This window comes from Gasterosteus aculeatus, chromosome 5, assembly GCF_964276395.1.
Source record: "Gasterosteus aculeatus chromosome 5, fGasAcu3.hap1.1, whole genome shotgun sequence".
NCBI classification, from domain to species: domain Eukaryota; kingdom Metazoa; phylum Chordata; class Actinopteri; order Perciformes; family Gasterosteidae; genus Gasterosteus; species Gasterosteus aculeatus.
In genome coordinates, this window is record NC_135692.1 from 12,963,869 (window position 1) to 12,980,157 (window position 16,289).

General features: G+C 40.7%; 2 protein-coding genes and 1 long non-coding RNA gene across 7 annotated transcripts in view; all 3 read left to right on the top strand.

The window, feature by feature from the left end:
* Positions 1 to 829: 829 nt before the first annotated feature.
* On the top strand, positions 830 to 1,755 carry LOC120819403 (uncharacterized). The gene is made up of 4 exons (XR_005712265.2): positions 830 to 972; positions 1,138 to 1,213; positions 1,388 to 1,498; positions 1,612 to 1,755. It is a non-coding gene; the product is annotated as an uncharacterized LOC120819403 (long non-coding RNA).
* Positions 1,756 to 1,860: 105 nt separating this feature from the next.
* Positions 1,861 to 6,478, top strand: LOC120819402 (ras-related protein Rab-5C). Of its 3 annotated transcripts, none has more exons than XM_040176767.2 (6): positions 1,861 to 2,157; positions 3,151 to 3,355; positions 4,017 to 4,168; positions 4,594 to 4,716; positions 4,848 to 4,941; positions 5,557 to 6,478. In XM_040176767.2, the coding sequence occupies exons 2-6, from the start codon at positions 3,187 to 3,189 to the stop codon at positions 5,679 to 5,681; spliced, it is 663 nt and encodes a 220-aa protein (XP_040032701.1). In that variant the 5' UTR covers positions 1,861 to 2,157; positions 3,151 to 3,186; the 3' UTR covers positions 5,682 to 6,478. The 3 variants fall into 3 exon arrangements, with proteins under 3 accessions (XP_040032701.1, XP_040032704.1, XP_040032702.1); XM_040176770.2 differs by having other exon boundaries at positions 1,997 to 2,157; positions 3,035 to 3,355; XM_040176768.2 differs by having other exon boundaries at positions 1,999 to 2,157; positions 3,019 to 3,355.
* Positions 6,479 to 12,047: 5,569 nt separating this feature from the next.
* The window catches only part of LOC120819501 (zinc finger protein 385C), a 43,541-nt gene continuing 39,299 nt past the window's right edge, over positions 12,048 to 16,289 (top strand). For all 3 annotated transcript variants that reach the window (XM_040176970.2, XM_078103497.1, XM_078103496.1), the window contains exon 1: positions 12,048 to 12,190. In XM_040176970.2, coding sequence (XP_040032904.2) covers positions 12,166 to 12,190 — 25 coding nt within the window. In that variant the 5' untranslated portion in view covers positions 12,048 to 12,165. The remainder of the gene's footprint in view (positions 12,191 to 16,289) is intronic.

A 16,289-nucleotide genomic window follows, 5' to 3' on the forward strand; every position in this document is an offset into this window, starting at 1 on the left:
CACAAAATGGAAAGTGAACAAATTCTAAAAGTAATATCAAACCCAACGTCCACAAACTACAGACGTTCTGTGGACAGTTTGGTATATACGCTTTGTTTATCAGTGATAAAGCTTCTCAGGATTGCTGACAACTCTCCTAATTTTTTTTTCTTTATTACATTGCACCACCTTCTGGTAGATAATGTGCAGTAAAGTATGTTCAAAACAGGCACCCTGTGTGTATTATTTTACCATAATGTGGAGAGAATATATATTTATGTATTCTTTTTCATCTTTTACAATTTAAAGTTGGCATTGCAACCCTCCTGCCTTTGTATAGATGAGCAGTTAATGGTCTCAACCTAAGAATACACAGATTTAATGTTTTAGATTAAGGTAACATTATTTATGTCTCTGTTCAAGTTTTGTTTACAAAACACTGATTTGGCAAAAACAAAACTTGCACAATGTCAACCTTACTAGAAATGTTCAGTTGCTGTCATGTCTTGGAAATAATCCATTTATTAGACTTCTTGCTCATTTGTTTCTGCTTGTGATCTCTTATAAATAAATAATGGTGCTATTTCAACATTGCTGACCTCCAAATTGTGTGACAGATTTCACTTGTTGTGAAGTTTTTAGTGTGATGTGTATTAGTGCAACTTGTGGCCCACCGGTGTTGTCATTCAGGAATATCCTTTTGTATTGTAATTACTCTGACTATTTAAACCCCTAACCCTAACATGAAAATGTAGCCAGCTGGACAATATGACGATCAATAATATTTGTATTTTCTTCTGAGTGTCGTCATTGTGGTTTTTTTGTGGTCACCGTCTGACCTTGGCGAGTCACTCTGTTCATTAGTGGAACATTTCACAGTTAATGGTAAACTGGATTTCCCTGAATTGCCCAACAAATCCAAATAAAAAGGGAGCCAGCAGCCCTTAAATCCTACTACTGAGCTATAAACATTACAGTTGGACGACTAACAAGGTGAGATATCTCCATCTGTTTTCATATTTGTGTGATGAAAACTTTTTATTTTCTTAAATATAAAGTGCAATACAAATTAAATGTATTATTATTATTATGAAAAGTGCTTCAAGCTAAATATATAATTTGATTTCTAAACTTTCCCTTCTTGTTTTATTCATCTAGTGAAGCGCTGAACAGACAGGTGAAAACATGAAGACAGTGATTCTCGCTCTTCTGGTCTTGGTGGTTGTGAGCCAGGGTGAGTTCATGTACAGAAAACACAACAATATTGAACCAACAATAATCTGATTACTGTAAATCAACATAATGTATCTTGTGTGTCTGGATTTAAGTACAATTACCTTGTGGTTTGGGAAATGTATCACCGTTTATGTACAATGGCTGAATGCTATTTTTTCTTTTCTTTTTCCAGGTGAAGCCCTGAGGTGTAACTGTGGAGGCGCCTCGAAATGTTCAGGCCGTATTGAGACCTGCTCGGGATTTAATCCAGTCTGCGCCAGCATGATCCTTCAAGCTGGATCTCGTAAGTGCAGGCTGAAAAAAAAACAATCATTATTTTTTATCAGTTCAGAGTTATTTACTAAACACTGCAGGTTTTGTCTCATAATCCTCCGTCTTTTTTTCATCTTTTCACAGGCGTCAGCTATTTCAAGCGTTGCATGAAGGAAAGCGACTGCAGGCTGCTGCTTAATACAAATGTAGCATCTGGCCACTGCTGCAGCACTGATCTTTGCAACTGATGAACTTAAATGCAAAATAAAAAAATAATCAAGCAATACATTCCTTTGTATTCTACTCTCATTGTCTTCTGTATTGTCACAATAAATATTAAGATAATCAGTAGTGTCTTTCCTTTTCCAAACATTGTCTAATGCATTCAAATACATACAACAAAAACAAAAAAAGGACAGTGCTCGAGTTTAGTACTGCTTGACGTCTTTTTTTTAACAGCAGTGAGTTGCTTCTTCTGGCTCCACTTTTGAGGCCGACTATCCGGCCATTTAATTGGTTGCCAAATGCATCACATGACGGACGAAACCAGGAAGTATTTTGGTTACACAAGGCGGAAGCGTATATTTTACCGAAAGTGTTTTAGTTTTAGCAGAAAACGTTGTGAACTTGGAGCAACACGACCATTACTCACTATTCACAGGGCGAAGTGGACGTTGTTTTTTGTAGTCGGTAAGAACGCCACCGTGTTATTTGTTTTCTTTTAGTGGTTTTTCTTGTTAGCCGATGTTAGCATTGCTAACTTGCCTCATCGCTGTGAGCTTTAGCCTAACAGCTACTGTTGTTTTTCATTTTGGATTTGGTTATTCGGTCAAAGTTTGGACCAGCAGGTTAATCCGTTTGTTTGGAAGTTGTTATCGATCCGTTTTGAATTAAAATGTAGTTATTGTCTAGAAGTTGCTTATACGAATACACATTTCAAGGCGAATACACATTGAGGCAATAGACTAAAAGCTCTGTCAGGTTATAGTTAAATTATCAACCGATCAGTAACTGTTAAATTAGCTTAATCCCGTTTTCAATCTGACCACAAAAGAGTTTGTCCGGAGACTTTATCAACTAACGTCCAAAACATGTTTTGCTACTAGGGGTTATGTTGCGAAGCAGGCAACGCTGTACTGACAAGTGACATTTAAATTGATATTTATTGATTTTTCTGCGGATTTTTTTCTTGGTTAAACGTTGTTCTCACCAGTCAACGGTGAACAATGTCATTTATTGGCCCCAAAATGTATATTTAACCTATTTTTAGTTTACATTTAAGAAGATGGACCTATCTGTGGTTGAGCTTTTCTTAAATCATTTACATTTTGTTTTGTACATTATTATTACTATCATTCATAAAACTACAATGAGTCTCCTTGTCTTGTGTGATAAACTGTTGTTCAAACAAAACAACTGGTTGATTATTTCGCCACGTATTTAGCAAATTAATAGATCATTGAAATATCTTGGTTCCTGGCCTCAAAACCTGTTATTTGATCATTTCGTTTTGTATGGGGCTTCTCTTAATTGGATCCACTGATTTTCCAGGTCTTTATTCCTCTAGGTAAACGGGGTCGCTCCACTCTGTTCTTCCCGCTGAGAGTTTTAGCGTCCGTCCTCGCTCGCTGCCTGTGCCTGTGACCCAGACCAGTCCTTACCCTCGTTGACCTGTGCTTTCAGCCCATCTCCTCCACCTGAAGGCCTCTGTCTCTGTCAATGGCTGGACGCGGCGGAGGACCAACCAGGCCGAATGGAGCCACGGCAGCAAATAAAATCTGTCAATTCAAGCTGGTGCTGCTGGGGGAGTCGGCAGTGGGCAAGTCCAGCTTGGTGCTGCGCTTTGTCAAAGGCCAGTTTCATGAATTCCAGGAGAGTACCATTGGAGGTGAGATAATAGCACTTTTACTTTTACAATCGTACATGATTGTTAGTGTTGTTTGAAACGTATAGAAATAGTAGTGCCAATACAACACCGAAGATGATTTAATTTACCAAAATGAGCTCTCAAATGTTAACATTGGCAGCTGTTGCTAAAATATTTGACATGACACCTGGTGACAGTTTTTGATACTTATACACACATTTTGGGCAGAACCCAAAAAGCATTAAGGTTCAGTCCCAGAATATGGCACTATATATATATTATTATATATATATACTATTTACCACGTTGGGGTCTCTGTTCTGCCACTTCTTTAATAAGTTAAACATTGTAATAATACTAAGTGTCTACAGACATCTAATAATTTAATCAACATTTTTTAACTTGAACTCTGTTCCCCCAAAACTACTTGTGCATCAAATAGTTCAACAAATGCAATGTCTGAAATACGCAATCTGGCCTTAAAGGCTTTTTCTTTCGATATTCAGCCCTCATGTAGACTCAGACTTCGGTCTCAGACTTGGTCATAAGAAGTGTAATAGCTCATTTAATAATGTTAAGTTAAATTTAAGAACGATTACTTTTACCTGCTGCATACACGAGCATGATCTTTGAAGATGCAAACGTGTAAAATTCTATTTCCACTGATCTTTGCTTTCCTTAGCTGCCTTCCTCACTCAGACCGTCTGTCTGGACGACACCACTGTGAAGTTTGAGATCTGGGACACGGCAGGTCAGGAGCGCTACCACAGCCTGGCTCCGATGTACTACAGAGGCGCTCAGGCGGCCATCGTGGTCTATGACATCACCAACACAGTAGGTTTCCCCTGCAGGAAAACATGACGACCTCTGTGGGGTCGTAGTTTTGCTATTAACTTAGTTGGCTTTATTCATTTATTCATTTATGTGTTTCTGCATCTTTTTGTGTAGAATTTCTAGGTTGACTCTATTTCTTTGTACAGTGACTCACCTGTTGATAATCTGAGATAAAGTTATGAATGTTAGATTATTTTATTACCGTATAAAAGGTGTGTTGTGTTTGTTTGAGTAGAGCAATACTGCAACATACAGGACGCTCTCCGGTTGTTCTTTTCAGTCTCAAATTAGACCTCTTGGTGTTCAGACTTGTGGGCGTTTTGACTTCACACAGAAGTCTGCTGTTATGACCCACGAGGTTAAATATAGTCGTCGTGTGAATGAACTGCGTGTGAGAAATATAATGAAGTTTGTTGCTCATTTAGGATACTTTTGCACGAGCAAAGAACTGGGTGAAGGAGCTGCAGCGGCAAGCCAGTCCCAACATCGTGATCGCACTGGCTGGAAACAAGGCCGACATCGCAACCAAGAGAGCTATAGACCTCCAGGTGTGGAGACTATAACCGCAAATGGATTTCTGATATTCACAGCCGTTTTTCTATTTCTAATGTAATACGTTTGTTCTATACTCGTCAGTTGTGTACAGTTTATGTTATACATTTCTAAACTTGGCTCTTAGGAAGCGCAGACGTACGCTGATGACAACAGTCTACTCTTCATGGAGACGTCAGCCAAGACTGCGATGAACGTGAACGAAATCTTCATGGCTATTGGTGAGTGCTTCTCGCTGCTGAGTCAAATCCCCCCCATAAACCGCTCCCACGGATGGATCGATCAGGTGAGACCGTAGGTTTAACCACCTACTCGTCTCTGCAGTGGAATTGCTGACTAGTTTCAACTGAAACCTCTTACCTGGTGCGTTGAACAGGTGCTCGTTAGATAATTAAACTTTAATTCTATTTTAATTAGAGAAATGACGCTGGTGAACAACCACAAACAATATGGACTGTTTTCTTGGGGGCCGGTAGGATGTGCATTTGACCCTATTGACTTGTGCCTCCAAATAAACAACAACAACAATATTATTAAACATTACTGTGATATACAGTAAACATTACTACAACACTGTGTTTACAGCCAGAAGCTGATTAAATGTCCAAGTTGCTTCATCCAAAAACAGGAAACGGCTCACTTGATTGGATCTAAAAAAAAAAAAAGCTGCTTGCGTCTAAGAGATTGTGGATGAAGAGTTCATTTAAATTTAAAAGGTTTTAACTGTAATGCTAAAAATGTATTTTTAATGGTGAACAAAAAAAACAACATTTACGGTCCCAAAATGCGACGAGCACAGCTTCCATGTTGAAATCTCTGTGGTCCTGTCCCTGCAGCAAAGAAGCTACCGAAGAGCGATCCTCAGGGGGGAGCCGGCCAGGCGGGGCGGACTCGGACGGGAGTGGATCTACAAGAAACTGCCCCTCAGAGCCGCAGCAGCCAGTGCTGCGGCGGCAATTAGTACAAAGCGATGAACTTAGTAAGCGAGCCCTGAACATCGTTTTAAGGACGGCACGTAGCTTAAAAAACCCAGAGAGGCAGGAGAGGGCAGAGCCATTCGCCACCTCTGCACTTAAACTGAGATTACAGATGCGATTATCTGGATCCTCTTTGATTACAGGAACTTTCTTTTCTTTTATTAAGAATCATAAGCTAGAGGGAATTACCAAGACCCTTCACTATTCCCCTTGCCCCTTCCTCCCCGTGTATCTGTCTATCTACCTCCCTGTTCATCTTCAGCCTCTGATATGAATTCTGTCTGAGAGGATTTTCTTTGATGGGTGATGCTGAGGTGGTTGTGGTTTTGCCATTTTCCCTTTTTCCCTCTGAGTGTGTGTCCGTGTGTATGTGTATAGTACATATCTGTACTGTATATTGGCAGTTTACTTTTCTACTCTTGTCATTTCCCTTCACATTGATCATCATTATGAAAGATACAAATACCCAACTACTAAAGCTGAAATCGCAGACGTCAGCGATTTGTCGTATTGCAGTTAAGAGAACAGCATCTCTTTGTTGTTGGGGACCCGGACTTGTCACAGTTGTAAAGAAAGATCTACTTTGCTTATTGAAGCAAGTTGTGATTTAATAGGCTACACATCTGAAGATGTTTCTGAACTGTGCAACAAATGCAGTTGTTTGCATTCATTGTGTATTGATATCTGTAACACCAGAGAGTTGTTGGCCTTTTTTAAAAGAAAGTAAAAATAAAGTGTAAATTGGACAAATTAAATAAAAGTAATAAATAACATGCACAAATCATTTTGTTTTGAATGCTTTTGCAGAGGGACGGTTATGCCGTTGCACAATTATTTAGGTCCTGTAAGTACAGCCGAAAAAAGGTTTTTACACTCGTCAGGCAGGTATATATATATATAAAAATAAAATAGACTTTTTTTTCTTTTAGTAATAAGCATCTCTCAATCAGCTACCTGATTCTGACTTGTTTAGACATAACAAGATGTTTTAATATTGTAAATTATTTTACTAAGTACGTATTGAATCCATTTTCTTGTTTTGCAGTCTAGACCAGTGTCTCCCTGGCTTCTCTTCTGGGACGGTCTTCAGCCAGCTATGCTGCAAAAATTGTATTTACATTACATGTCGTTTAGCTGACGCGTTCATCCGAAGCGACTTGCAATAAGTATTTGTCTATAGAGCTATGTTAATTTCCTATTCATCTCTAACTTGCAGTTTAGATCCTTACTCCAGTTATTTATAAATGTATGCATCCAGTTTTTGCCTCTGCGTCTAGAATTCCAGAACCCTGTAATGCCTGAAATAATAAGCAGCCGCAAACATTTCCAACCACCAGATGGCAGCATAACACTAATCTACATACTCTCTTCCCAAGTGTGTCCTTTTTAATGTGTGACTAATGACCTACACGTTTAGACAAACAGTCACTGAAAGATGTGGAAGAAATGATTGACAGCTATAATGGATTCAAAGACGTTCGTAAGCAAAAAGTTGATGAAGTTGAACACCGTGTGTAGATGTTTAGATTGGTGTGCATTCACATGAACGTGTTTGTGGAAGTAGACATTGTGTCAATGGACCAGGCAAACAGCCGTTATTGGCAAAGTGGGAATATGCAGTCGGTGAGTGGTGCTAATTATTCTAGTGTTAATGCAGCATTTCACTGGGACAAACGCTTAAATCAAGGTCTCTGATGTTCCTTCAGGTAGCGGAACTTGATTGGCAGCCATATACAGGAGTTGTTTCAGAGGCTGTTATGGGTTTTTTTTACATAAGAATTGGTTGCAGATGTCTGAGCGTTTGGGAATGCAGAAGGACAATATCAAATTCTGTAATCCTAAACTCACTTCTGTAAAAATGTTAACCAGTCTGGTGCAGAAATGCAATAATACCTCCCTGTATGAAGGTATTGTGTTATATCGAAACTGTTATTGAGAGTTATTGATTAAACCTAAAGATCATTTTTGAAAGGTCTCGTTTTGAGTCGCTTCTGTGTCAGTGATATTTTCCTATAGGTTGCCATTAAAATATTGCAGAAGAAGAAAACAACAAAATGACCCAATTGAATGTGTGCCAGTTAAACCTCAAAAACACTGAAGCAATGCGCAAGAATGGCCATGTATTGATATGTTGTTTTGGGGTATGAGGTAGGTCACGTGCTGCATGTACTTTGTGATATATGTATTTGTGTATTGTGTATTGTAAATACAATTTAACGATATATATAAATAATTTGTTGTCGTTGTAACCATCCTGTTGGTCTGACCTGCAGCTAATGTTATTGTTCTGATCCATTCTGTGGTGGTTCACTCGTAGCCGTCTCAAGTTGTGTGCTGAGACACGAGATACTAATGTAGAAAAATGTCTGCTTTCAAAGCTTTAAAGATGCAGCAGACGCACGTTTGGTAATGTTTGTTCACGTAAAAGAAAGCAATTTATGCCAGAAAACTGGTGTGTCTATTAGGCTGACAGCCCTGCTATTGTGGTTTTGATGCCTTAAACATAACAATAATTCCACTTTTGAATCCATGAAAACACACACACACGCGCGCACACTCGGCTTAGAGAGAGGCAGCGTCTCTGCCAAAAGCAGGCGGCCGCTCTGTTCACAGTAAATGATTTCTCATTTGTTGAGCTGTCAATCAAGATGTGTTCTGTCAAAGAGAAATCATTTCGTACTTGGCCTCTGTGAGTCATAATGGTGTGAGAGCTGGACTGTAATTGGCTGCGTTTTAGAGGAGAAGATTTGCCGACTAAGAGGAAATGCAACCTTTTACATGTTCACATTGCAAAAGAATTTAAGCAGAAAATGAAATTTAGCACGTTGTGGTTTTCTCAGCAATAATTGTTTTAAAAATTGCCTTTTAGTATGTTGTGTTTTTTTGTTTTGTTTTTATAGACACTGGACAATTTTGAAAGCAGTTCAAAAAGACAAAAACAGTTGAACAATTTTTCAAAATGCTGGATCTGATGGATTCCTTCTATCTTCCTGGACAGAAGGAAATGTCATTAAATACCAAGGGCACGGGGACGCGGTATCTGGGTTGCATTCTGCGGTTTGAGATCTCCGCAGATAGCGGACCCTGTGTGTAATGTGCTGCAGTAATTGTCTCTTATCTGAAATGAAACATCTCACTGTGTTGCCACCGGACAGGATGCTGGTAAACAGAATAAAGCACAATAAACTGCTGAATGCACAGGGGTTCTTTTAAATGTCTCGCATTGTGTCTTATTGAACATTTCAAACTCGTCTCAGTGACACATTGATTTCTGATTATTTGAACTCACCCAGTTGAAAAACCAGCAGCTTGTTCAGTGACCTAAGACAGGGTGTGTTTTCTTGTTTCCTCGTGCAAAGAAATGAAAAATAAAAAGTAACAGTTTGCCATTTCAGGAGATGGTTGTCCATTTTTTGATAATGGACAACCATCATATATGAATACGTGTTAGCTTAGCTTTGGTTTGCACAGCTAAAATCTGGAAATAGGGAGAAAGAGACATCCGGTTAACCTGCAGCGCTGAAGTTCTCTTGTGTAGTTTTTACACATAGATTTTTACCAAGTTAAACATGCAGAATAACAATACACGTGTTAATTAGTGTTTTTAGGAACATTGGCTAATTGTGAGAGTCACATAAACTTTGTTTACCACAGAGCTTATTTTCTGAAGTCTTTATGCAACGCTTCACTACTTTTTCCTATTTAATGTTGTTTTTTCAAAAGTATCAAACCTCACAATCTTCCCAAATGTCATATTTGCATAGTTATTTTTCTCTGCTTCAACAACATTGACATCTACAGAACCCAACAGCACAGCGGATGAGGGGAGATTTGCCGCATCCCATTCCTCTTTGGATCAAGAGGATAACATTTATAGGCTATATTGTAGGATTTTTTTTATTGAAATCTCTTCAGGACTCAAGTGATAAAGAAAACCCACATACTATGTTTCCATGACTCACCTGAATGTTGAGTAACCTTCAGACTTGGAGAAAGTGACTCACCGCATATAAAAAAAATAGACTCCAGCATTGAATTCGATTGTCTTTTGACCTTTTGTCGACTTTTTACTCCAAGGAAGCGTCATTTTAGTACCGAGAAAATTCTTCCTCAAGGAAAGCGATGGACGATTGTCTACGCTCTGCACATCTTACCCAGAATGCATTGTGACCCTCTGATCATTTTCATCAACCACCTTTCTGAGAAGCTTTCGTCACCATTTGTTCTCGATTGTTAGATCTGCCTAAACGTAACTGTGTTGTTTTTGAAACTTTCCCAGTTAATACCATCAAAAAAAGGAATTTTAAAAACAAGGACACATTCCATTTTATTTTATCAGCCACACATCTGTTATGTATATTTTTTTCAAAATGATATGTATCTGTGTATATATATATAAAAGCAACTGTAGAAACCCCAGCCAACCCAAAAGTAGAGAAATAGTTGACGGTAAAGATTAATAGTGCACAATAAGACAGACGACCTTTGACTTTGAGGAAAGGCCAGAGTCGTTTAGAAACATCCATTTCATTTCCTGTCATTTGTCACTTTGGGAAAGGATTCATTTTTCTGCCTTATCTCAAAGGTATAGACGGCTTTTACACTCGATAATGTGATGGACATTCAATCAAGGCCACGCAAATGTGCTTGGAGGAGTAAATGACAAAGGTGCGAGATGCTTGGGCCGGTGGACCAGCACCGCGTGTCACGTTGAGTCAGAGGTAGACTGTTGTACTCGCACTCAGAAACGCTTAACGCCGTTCGAAGCTGTGCGCGGCAGTCATTATCCAGCTCACAATGGCACTACAATGTTCTCCTTCACATTCTCGCGCCGTCTTTTTTTATTTTTTATTTTTTTAAATACTCCACTCGTGTCCCCCCGAGTCGCCGCTTCAATCAAACTTTGGAATCGGAGAACGTTGCCATGGTGACCAGGTTAAACTGAAATGTGCGTGGGGGGGATGAGGGGGTTCGGGGGTGGAATAAAAATGTCCTTCAATGAGAGCACTTAAGATGATGGTGGAGCCGAGCATTCACATCAACCGCGAGGCTCCATTGGAGTCGGAACCGGACTCCCACCAGCTTTGTTGCGTGTATCTCTGCCCGTCAGCGACGTCACTCCACGAGCTGCAATGTCTCACACCCGTGTCTGTGCCTGTATGTGCACACAAGCAACATGTGCACCTTTTATTTTTAGGGTCGCCGCCTTGTGCCGCAGGGGTCGGGCAGGGTGCCAAAAGGACGTCAATGAGAAGGACATAGCTCGAACTCCAAGTGTATTTCCAACGAGCGTCCATCATCGCCCGGCGGACAGCTGACCCGGACACACACACACACACACACTTGTCGGCCAAAGCAAACCCGGGCATGTGCCACCGTACGCCCGAGTTCATCGGCAGGAATTTGCTTTAGAACTTTGTCCCAACATTGCTAATGAGGGGCTCTACGGAGGGGTGGCGTAGCCTCCCCCCCCCCCCGGCGCCCCCCTCCCAGCTCACACACAGGACTCAAAGGTTAAGGGGGGTTTGACACGTCAGAGCAATACAGCATTTTCCTTTGACCCCTCGATGCAATTCGTCTTAATCCTAGGGGCTTTTTTCTGGTTGTGGTTTTTAATAGACTTCAGGGTAAGCATTAGGGTTGTTCCAAGGCCCCGCACACGTACTATGTCGGTGTTTTACAAAGACTTTAAGTGAGGTCATGCAAAAATGGACCAAGGGAGTAAATAATTGTTCTGGGGTTCTATCCTTTAACCCGATAATAAGAAAACAGAGCCATTTAAATGAGTGCTTAAGGGTTAATGCTCAGTCTGTTGTTTATTGACCTCTGGAAGGAGAGAGGAAATAACCCCTGTGGTGCATAACTGTGTAGGCTGCATATTTAAAACACAAAGCCTGCCTCACAAACTGGAGGACCAGTTGCATTATGGGACGTGTAGGATCCACTGTTGGACTCGTGAGGGGGATGAAAAAAATTCAGATATCTTGGCCTCTTTTGACTCATCTTTAAAAAATATAAATTTTGGTAGTATTCAGTCATAAGTTGTAACATGTAGTTTAAGGTCATTGGTGCATTTACTGGAAGCCTTTAACATGTTTCATTTCGAAAGCACCTGTATTTAAATATATATATATATATATATCCATAAAATATCAATTAACTGAAAATAAGCTGGACACATCAGTTACATTTATATCCAGGCACATTTTGAGCTTTAAGAAGTTTCTCATGTTGAAATAGTCAAGTGTGGTTTTTTTTTTATTTCCGCTTCGTTTTTGACAAAGACTGATCACATTTGGCCTCTTCCTCCCTCCCACCCTTCCTCTCTCTCTCTCTCTCCCCCTCTCCCTCCTTTTCTCTCTCTCTCTCATCCTCGCGCGGAACGATCCGGTCGCACATTAACGGCGCGCGCGCGCGTTTCACCATCTTTTGGAGTCGCTCGTGGAAGCGGAACGCGCGCCACCGGCAATGGAGAGCAGCCCGCCTCACGCAGGTAGGACCGCGCGGCGCAAATGTCTCGCCTTTCGGCCTCCCGTTTCATAACAAACGTCCCCCCCGCGTCTCGTTGTGTTAAACGGCATTTATTTGTAACGACGCCGGAGAGACGCCGGTGTGTCTGTGTGTGTTTTACTTTTCTGATACCGACGCTGTATTCTTCTGATTCTGATTCAGACCGTTTATACTATTTAGATAAAGTTTCCTGTAACAATATTTGTCTCCACTTTGAAATAACTTTCAGAGAAGGTGTCATAAATGTGTTTGCTGTGGTCATTTTGTTGTAGATGTAGTAATTAACGTTATGTAACGTTAAACCTTTGCCCACCAAAAGTGCTTAGATGAGTCAGGAAATAGGAGACAATCATAAATGCATGAACAACAGAAGACAATGTAGCTTGTACAAACATGTCCCTTTGTTTCCCTTCTGGTTTGTTTTTAATATATAACATATATACATGTGTTTTTTTTACGCAGGTCATCTCAGCTTTTTTTCCTTTGTCTTTTGGAAACTTTTTTCTAAATCTCAGGTGGTACATTTTGCTTGTTAATTGTAAGACTATGTGGTTTTTATCCTCTGAGTGAGGACAGGCAAGAAAAGCAGATCTGAATGTATCTGTGAGTAAATTGTCTCTACTGCTTGACCAGCAGTCCAAAACCAAAAGTTGTTCATTTTGATGTCATTTAAGAGTGAAAATATTCCCAATTCAGCAAGATTACTGGTATTTTGTGCAAAAAAAAACAGCACCAACTGATTATAAAAGTAGTTACGGATCAATTTTCCCATCAAGTATTTGACCTAAAGCCTCACCTCCTTCATATTGTTAAGCCACCTTTCGTGTGAGTCTTGCTTGACGTATTTCTGTTCAGTCGTCTTCTCCCCGCGTGTCTCACGCCGTCGTTACCCAGCGTTGCCATGGCTCACTCGGCCGCTCCTCAATTCAAGCAGACCCACTTAAACGCCCCGCACAGGAGGCCACACCGTGATCATCATCTTCTGCATCCTCTTTAAACGACCTCGCTGTCCTCCGTCCCCCCCCCCCTCCTCCCTCCCTCCCATCTGAGTGAGCTTCAAAACCTAAATGGCTCCAAATGACGGCGGCCCGCCTGCCAAGCGCCGCCTGCCTCGCCGAAAAAGATGCTCTTTTCCGACGGCACGCGCATTTCTGCTGCGAACAAAAGGTCCTTGAATCATCAAATCCCGCACCTCCCACTGCCCACTCTCCAGGGCGATGCCGTCATTCTCGCCAGCGCTTCTCCCGTGTGAGTTCCCGGTGTTTTTATTCCTTCCTTGGGGGGGGCTGGAAGCGACTCCGAAGAATTCACAAAACTGGCAAGTCGTGGATGAAATAAACTCGTAGCAGGCTGCTTTTAAAAGAATTGTGCGTCCAAGCACATCTCAGGCCTTCAAAGATGCAATTTCAATGACATATTAAGCTTCAGTTTCAGCAGACCTGGTCTGAGAGGACTTGTTAGCTTGTACCTTTTTAGCAAGTGCAACCACTGGAATGTTGTCTTAAAGGCTGTTATGGGAAGCATAGGGGACAATAGGTTGATATTTACCGTGGGGGTCCGTTGGCTCATTTCGTGAAGGTGATGTGTGAACGTTGCTTATAATCGCTCGTATGCAGAGCTCAAAACATTTTGTTGCAACAATCAATTCAACAGAAAATGACTAATTAATCATTCGTAAAAATATGAAACATGTTCCAGCTTCTCCATTGTGAGGACGCGTCATTTGATGGTACTGAATGTTTTTGCATTGAATGTGACCAACTGAATATATTTCACTGTTGGGCAGACAGAACAGGCTGAGACATTGCCTTTGGCTTTAGGAAATTGTAAAAAAAAGAAAAAGAGAAATGAATAAAAGAAATCCGAAATTGACTTTGCACAACAATACATTACTTCATTTAGAAAATAATCAGCAGATGGATCTTTAATTAATTTAATCATTACTTGCAGCCCTACTTGCATGCCTTTTCATTAGTGCATCCAGTCAAAAATGAGCCAGAGGAAATTATCACAAGTGGCTTCTTTCAAATGGCTCTTTACCTCGTTTTGGGCTTTTGGAGTTTTTGAAAAACATTTTTAGCAAATGTTTCTAATTAGTTTTACAGTTGCTCTGAAATAATACCAACAACAAAAACCCAAACCAGTAATGTGTTTTTCCATCTCTCAAAAGCCTCCCAGCTTGTGACATCCAAGCATTCATCTTTAACAAACAATTAGTAGCAGATAATCTCATGATAAAAGGTGTAATCATTTCCTTCAGGAAAAAAGACACTGTGTTTTCCTCGGGGACTTGAGGGATTTGGTGTTCTGGTGATTATTTTCCATATAACCTCTACCGTCCACATTTCATCATAGTCTCCGACATGATGGCGGCATTGATCACTCCGACTATCTTAGGCCTTTTCTCTAATGGATTCAGAAATTAAAATATTGATCCAGGGAGCTGTGAATGTTTGGCTTCACCGTTTCTACCTGCAAAGCGCAGCTCGAGATCTTCCAGCGCCTCGCATCCGTCTCCGTCCTGCACCTACTGGCGCCGTGTCAAATTCAAAGATTACCTCCATCCTAAACCCCGGTGATGAAGTTGACTGACCGGCCTGTCTTTTGTCTCCCTCTCCAACTTTCTCTCCCACCTCACAGCGCTCTCGTCTCTGTACTTTGGCACTTGGCCACCGCCGTCTGTCTCGGTAAAAAAAAAAAAAAACCATCGGCTGTGAAATTGAGAATAATCATGTGGAACGAGATTGGGACGGGAGCAGCTTGAGCTCCGGCCCTTCGCCGTCTATGGACTCGTGGCTGCCGCTGATAAAAATCCACCGGGGGGGATTTTACAATCAACCGCGCAACGTATTTGTTGACGTGTGAGCAATGTCGTTTCTTTTGTGGGGGGGGGGGGGCGGCGGCGTGACGTAGAGGAGATTATTCTGCGAGACCCGTCACTCTCGTGGGACTTTAGTGAATCACACAGCGCTGTGTTTTAAACAGAGACATCCCATTGGTATTCACAAACACCGTCGCTGGTGTGTCTCTGTGTGTGTGTCTGCGTGTGTTTGTGTGCGTTATTGACATTCTACTTAATGTGTTCAAGTTTAACTAATGCATCGGTGGCACACAAATCTCTTCCTTCATCTAAAGAGCCTCTGAATAGTTAACAAGATGGAATGCAAATGAAACCACATGAGAAACATACAAATATATGGAAGCGATGGCGGGGTTGGGCCTCGCACACTGTGGTTATTCACTGCGGTTTATTTACTATGCTGTTAATGATAAAGTTACAAGCGATCGCGCAAACTCTTCTTCTTGTCCTGCAGTACACCTGCGACCGAAAGCCAAGCAGCAGTCCTGCAATAGTCTACTTCTAGCCGCGCAATGATCATATAATCATTTAGATAAATGTTAATCAGGCTTTGATCACCTTGAAATGTTTTTTCCGGTTCTTACGCGACGTGTTACACTGACACTTTTTACTTTTAGGAAATATTTATGTGACATTTAAACATGCTCACTCTTAATTATGCGCTGAAGTTCATTCCCAAAGTTGGAATAACAGTATAGTGACTTATTCTTCATGTTTATGGTGTTTATCTTCTTTGCACTTCAACATTTTCTGTTTATAGAAGGTCATTAGCCTCTTAAAGTTGCATGTGAATAGATAATAATAATCCATAGTTGTAACGATACTTCAAATCTCATTTTCTTTATAGACCAACAGTGTAAAACCCAAAGATATTCAATTCATGATACATATGATACTATAATGATTCACAACAGAATTGGGTTTTTTTTTTGGAGACGTTAAAAAAAATTGCAACTGTAACTAATTATTCTAACCAATGAAACTGTTTCGGTTCAAATGAACAGATTTTTAAAAATTTGGCTGGAGGAGGATAGAAAGTGTATCTGGGACAAAGGATGATGCATATGATTGGTATTAGAGAACATATTACAGGTCGCACATTTCACCACAGTGCTCCATAGCAGCCTGTGTTGTCAGCACACATTTCCTCTCAGTCTCCTTATGCACAATAATAACACGAAAAAAGTGACAATTAAGTCATGTGCAACCCCCCCCCCTCCCT

What these genes read in the sequence shown, in the direction of transcription:
- LOC120819402 (XM_040176767.2), top strand. Translation starts at nt 3,187, where the DNA reads ATGGCTGGACGCGGCGGAGGACCAACCAGGCCGAATGGAGCCACGGCA. An exon ending in AGAGAGCTATAGACCTCCAG is followed by an intron (nt 4,717 to 4,847) that starts GTGTGGAGACTA and finishes CTTGGCTCTTAG; the next exon opens with GAAGCGCAGACGTACGCTGA. An exon ending in CGAAATCTTCATGGCTATTG is followed by an intron (nt 4,942 to 5,556) that starts GTGAGTGCTTCT and finishes CTGTCCCTGCAG; the next exon opens with CAAAGAAGCTACCGAAGAGC.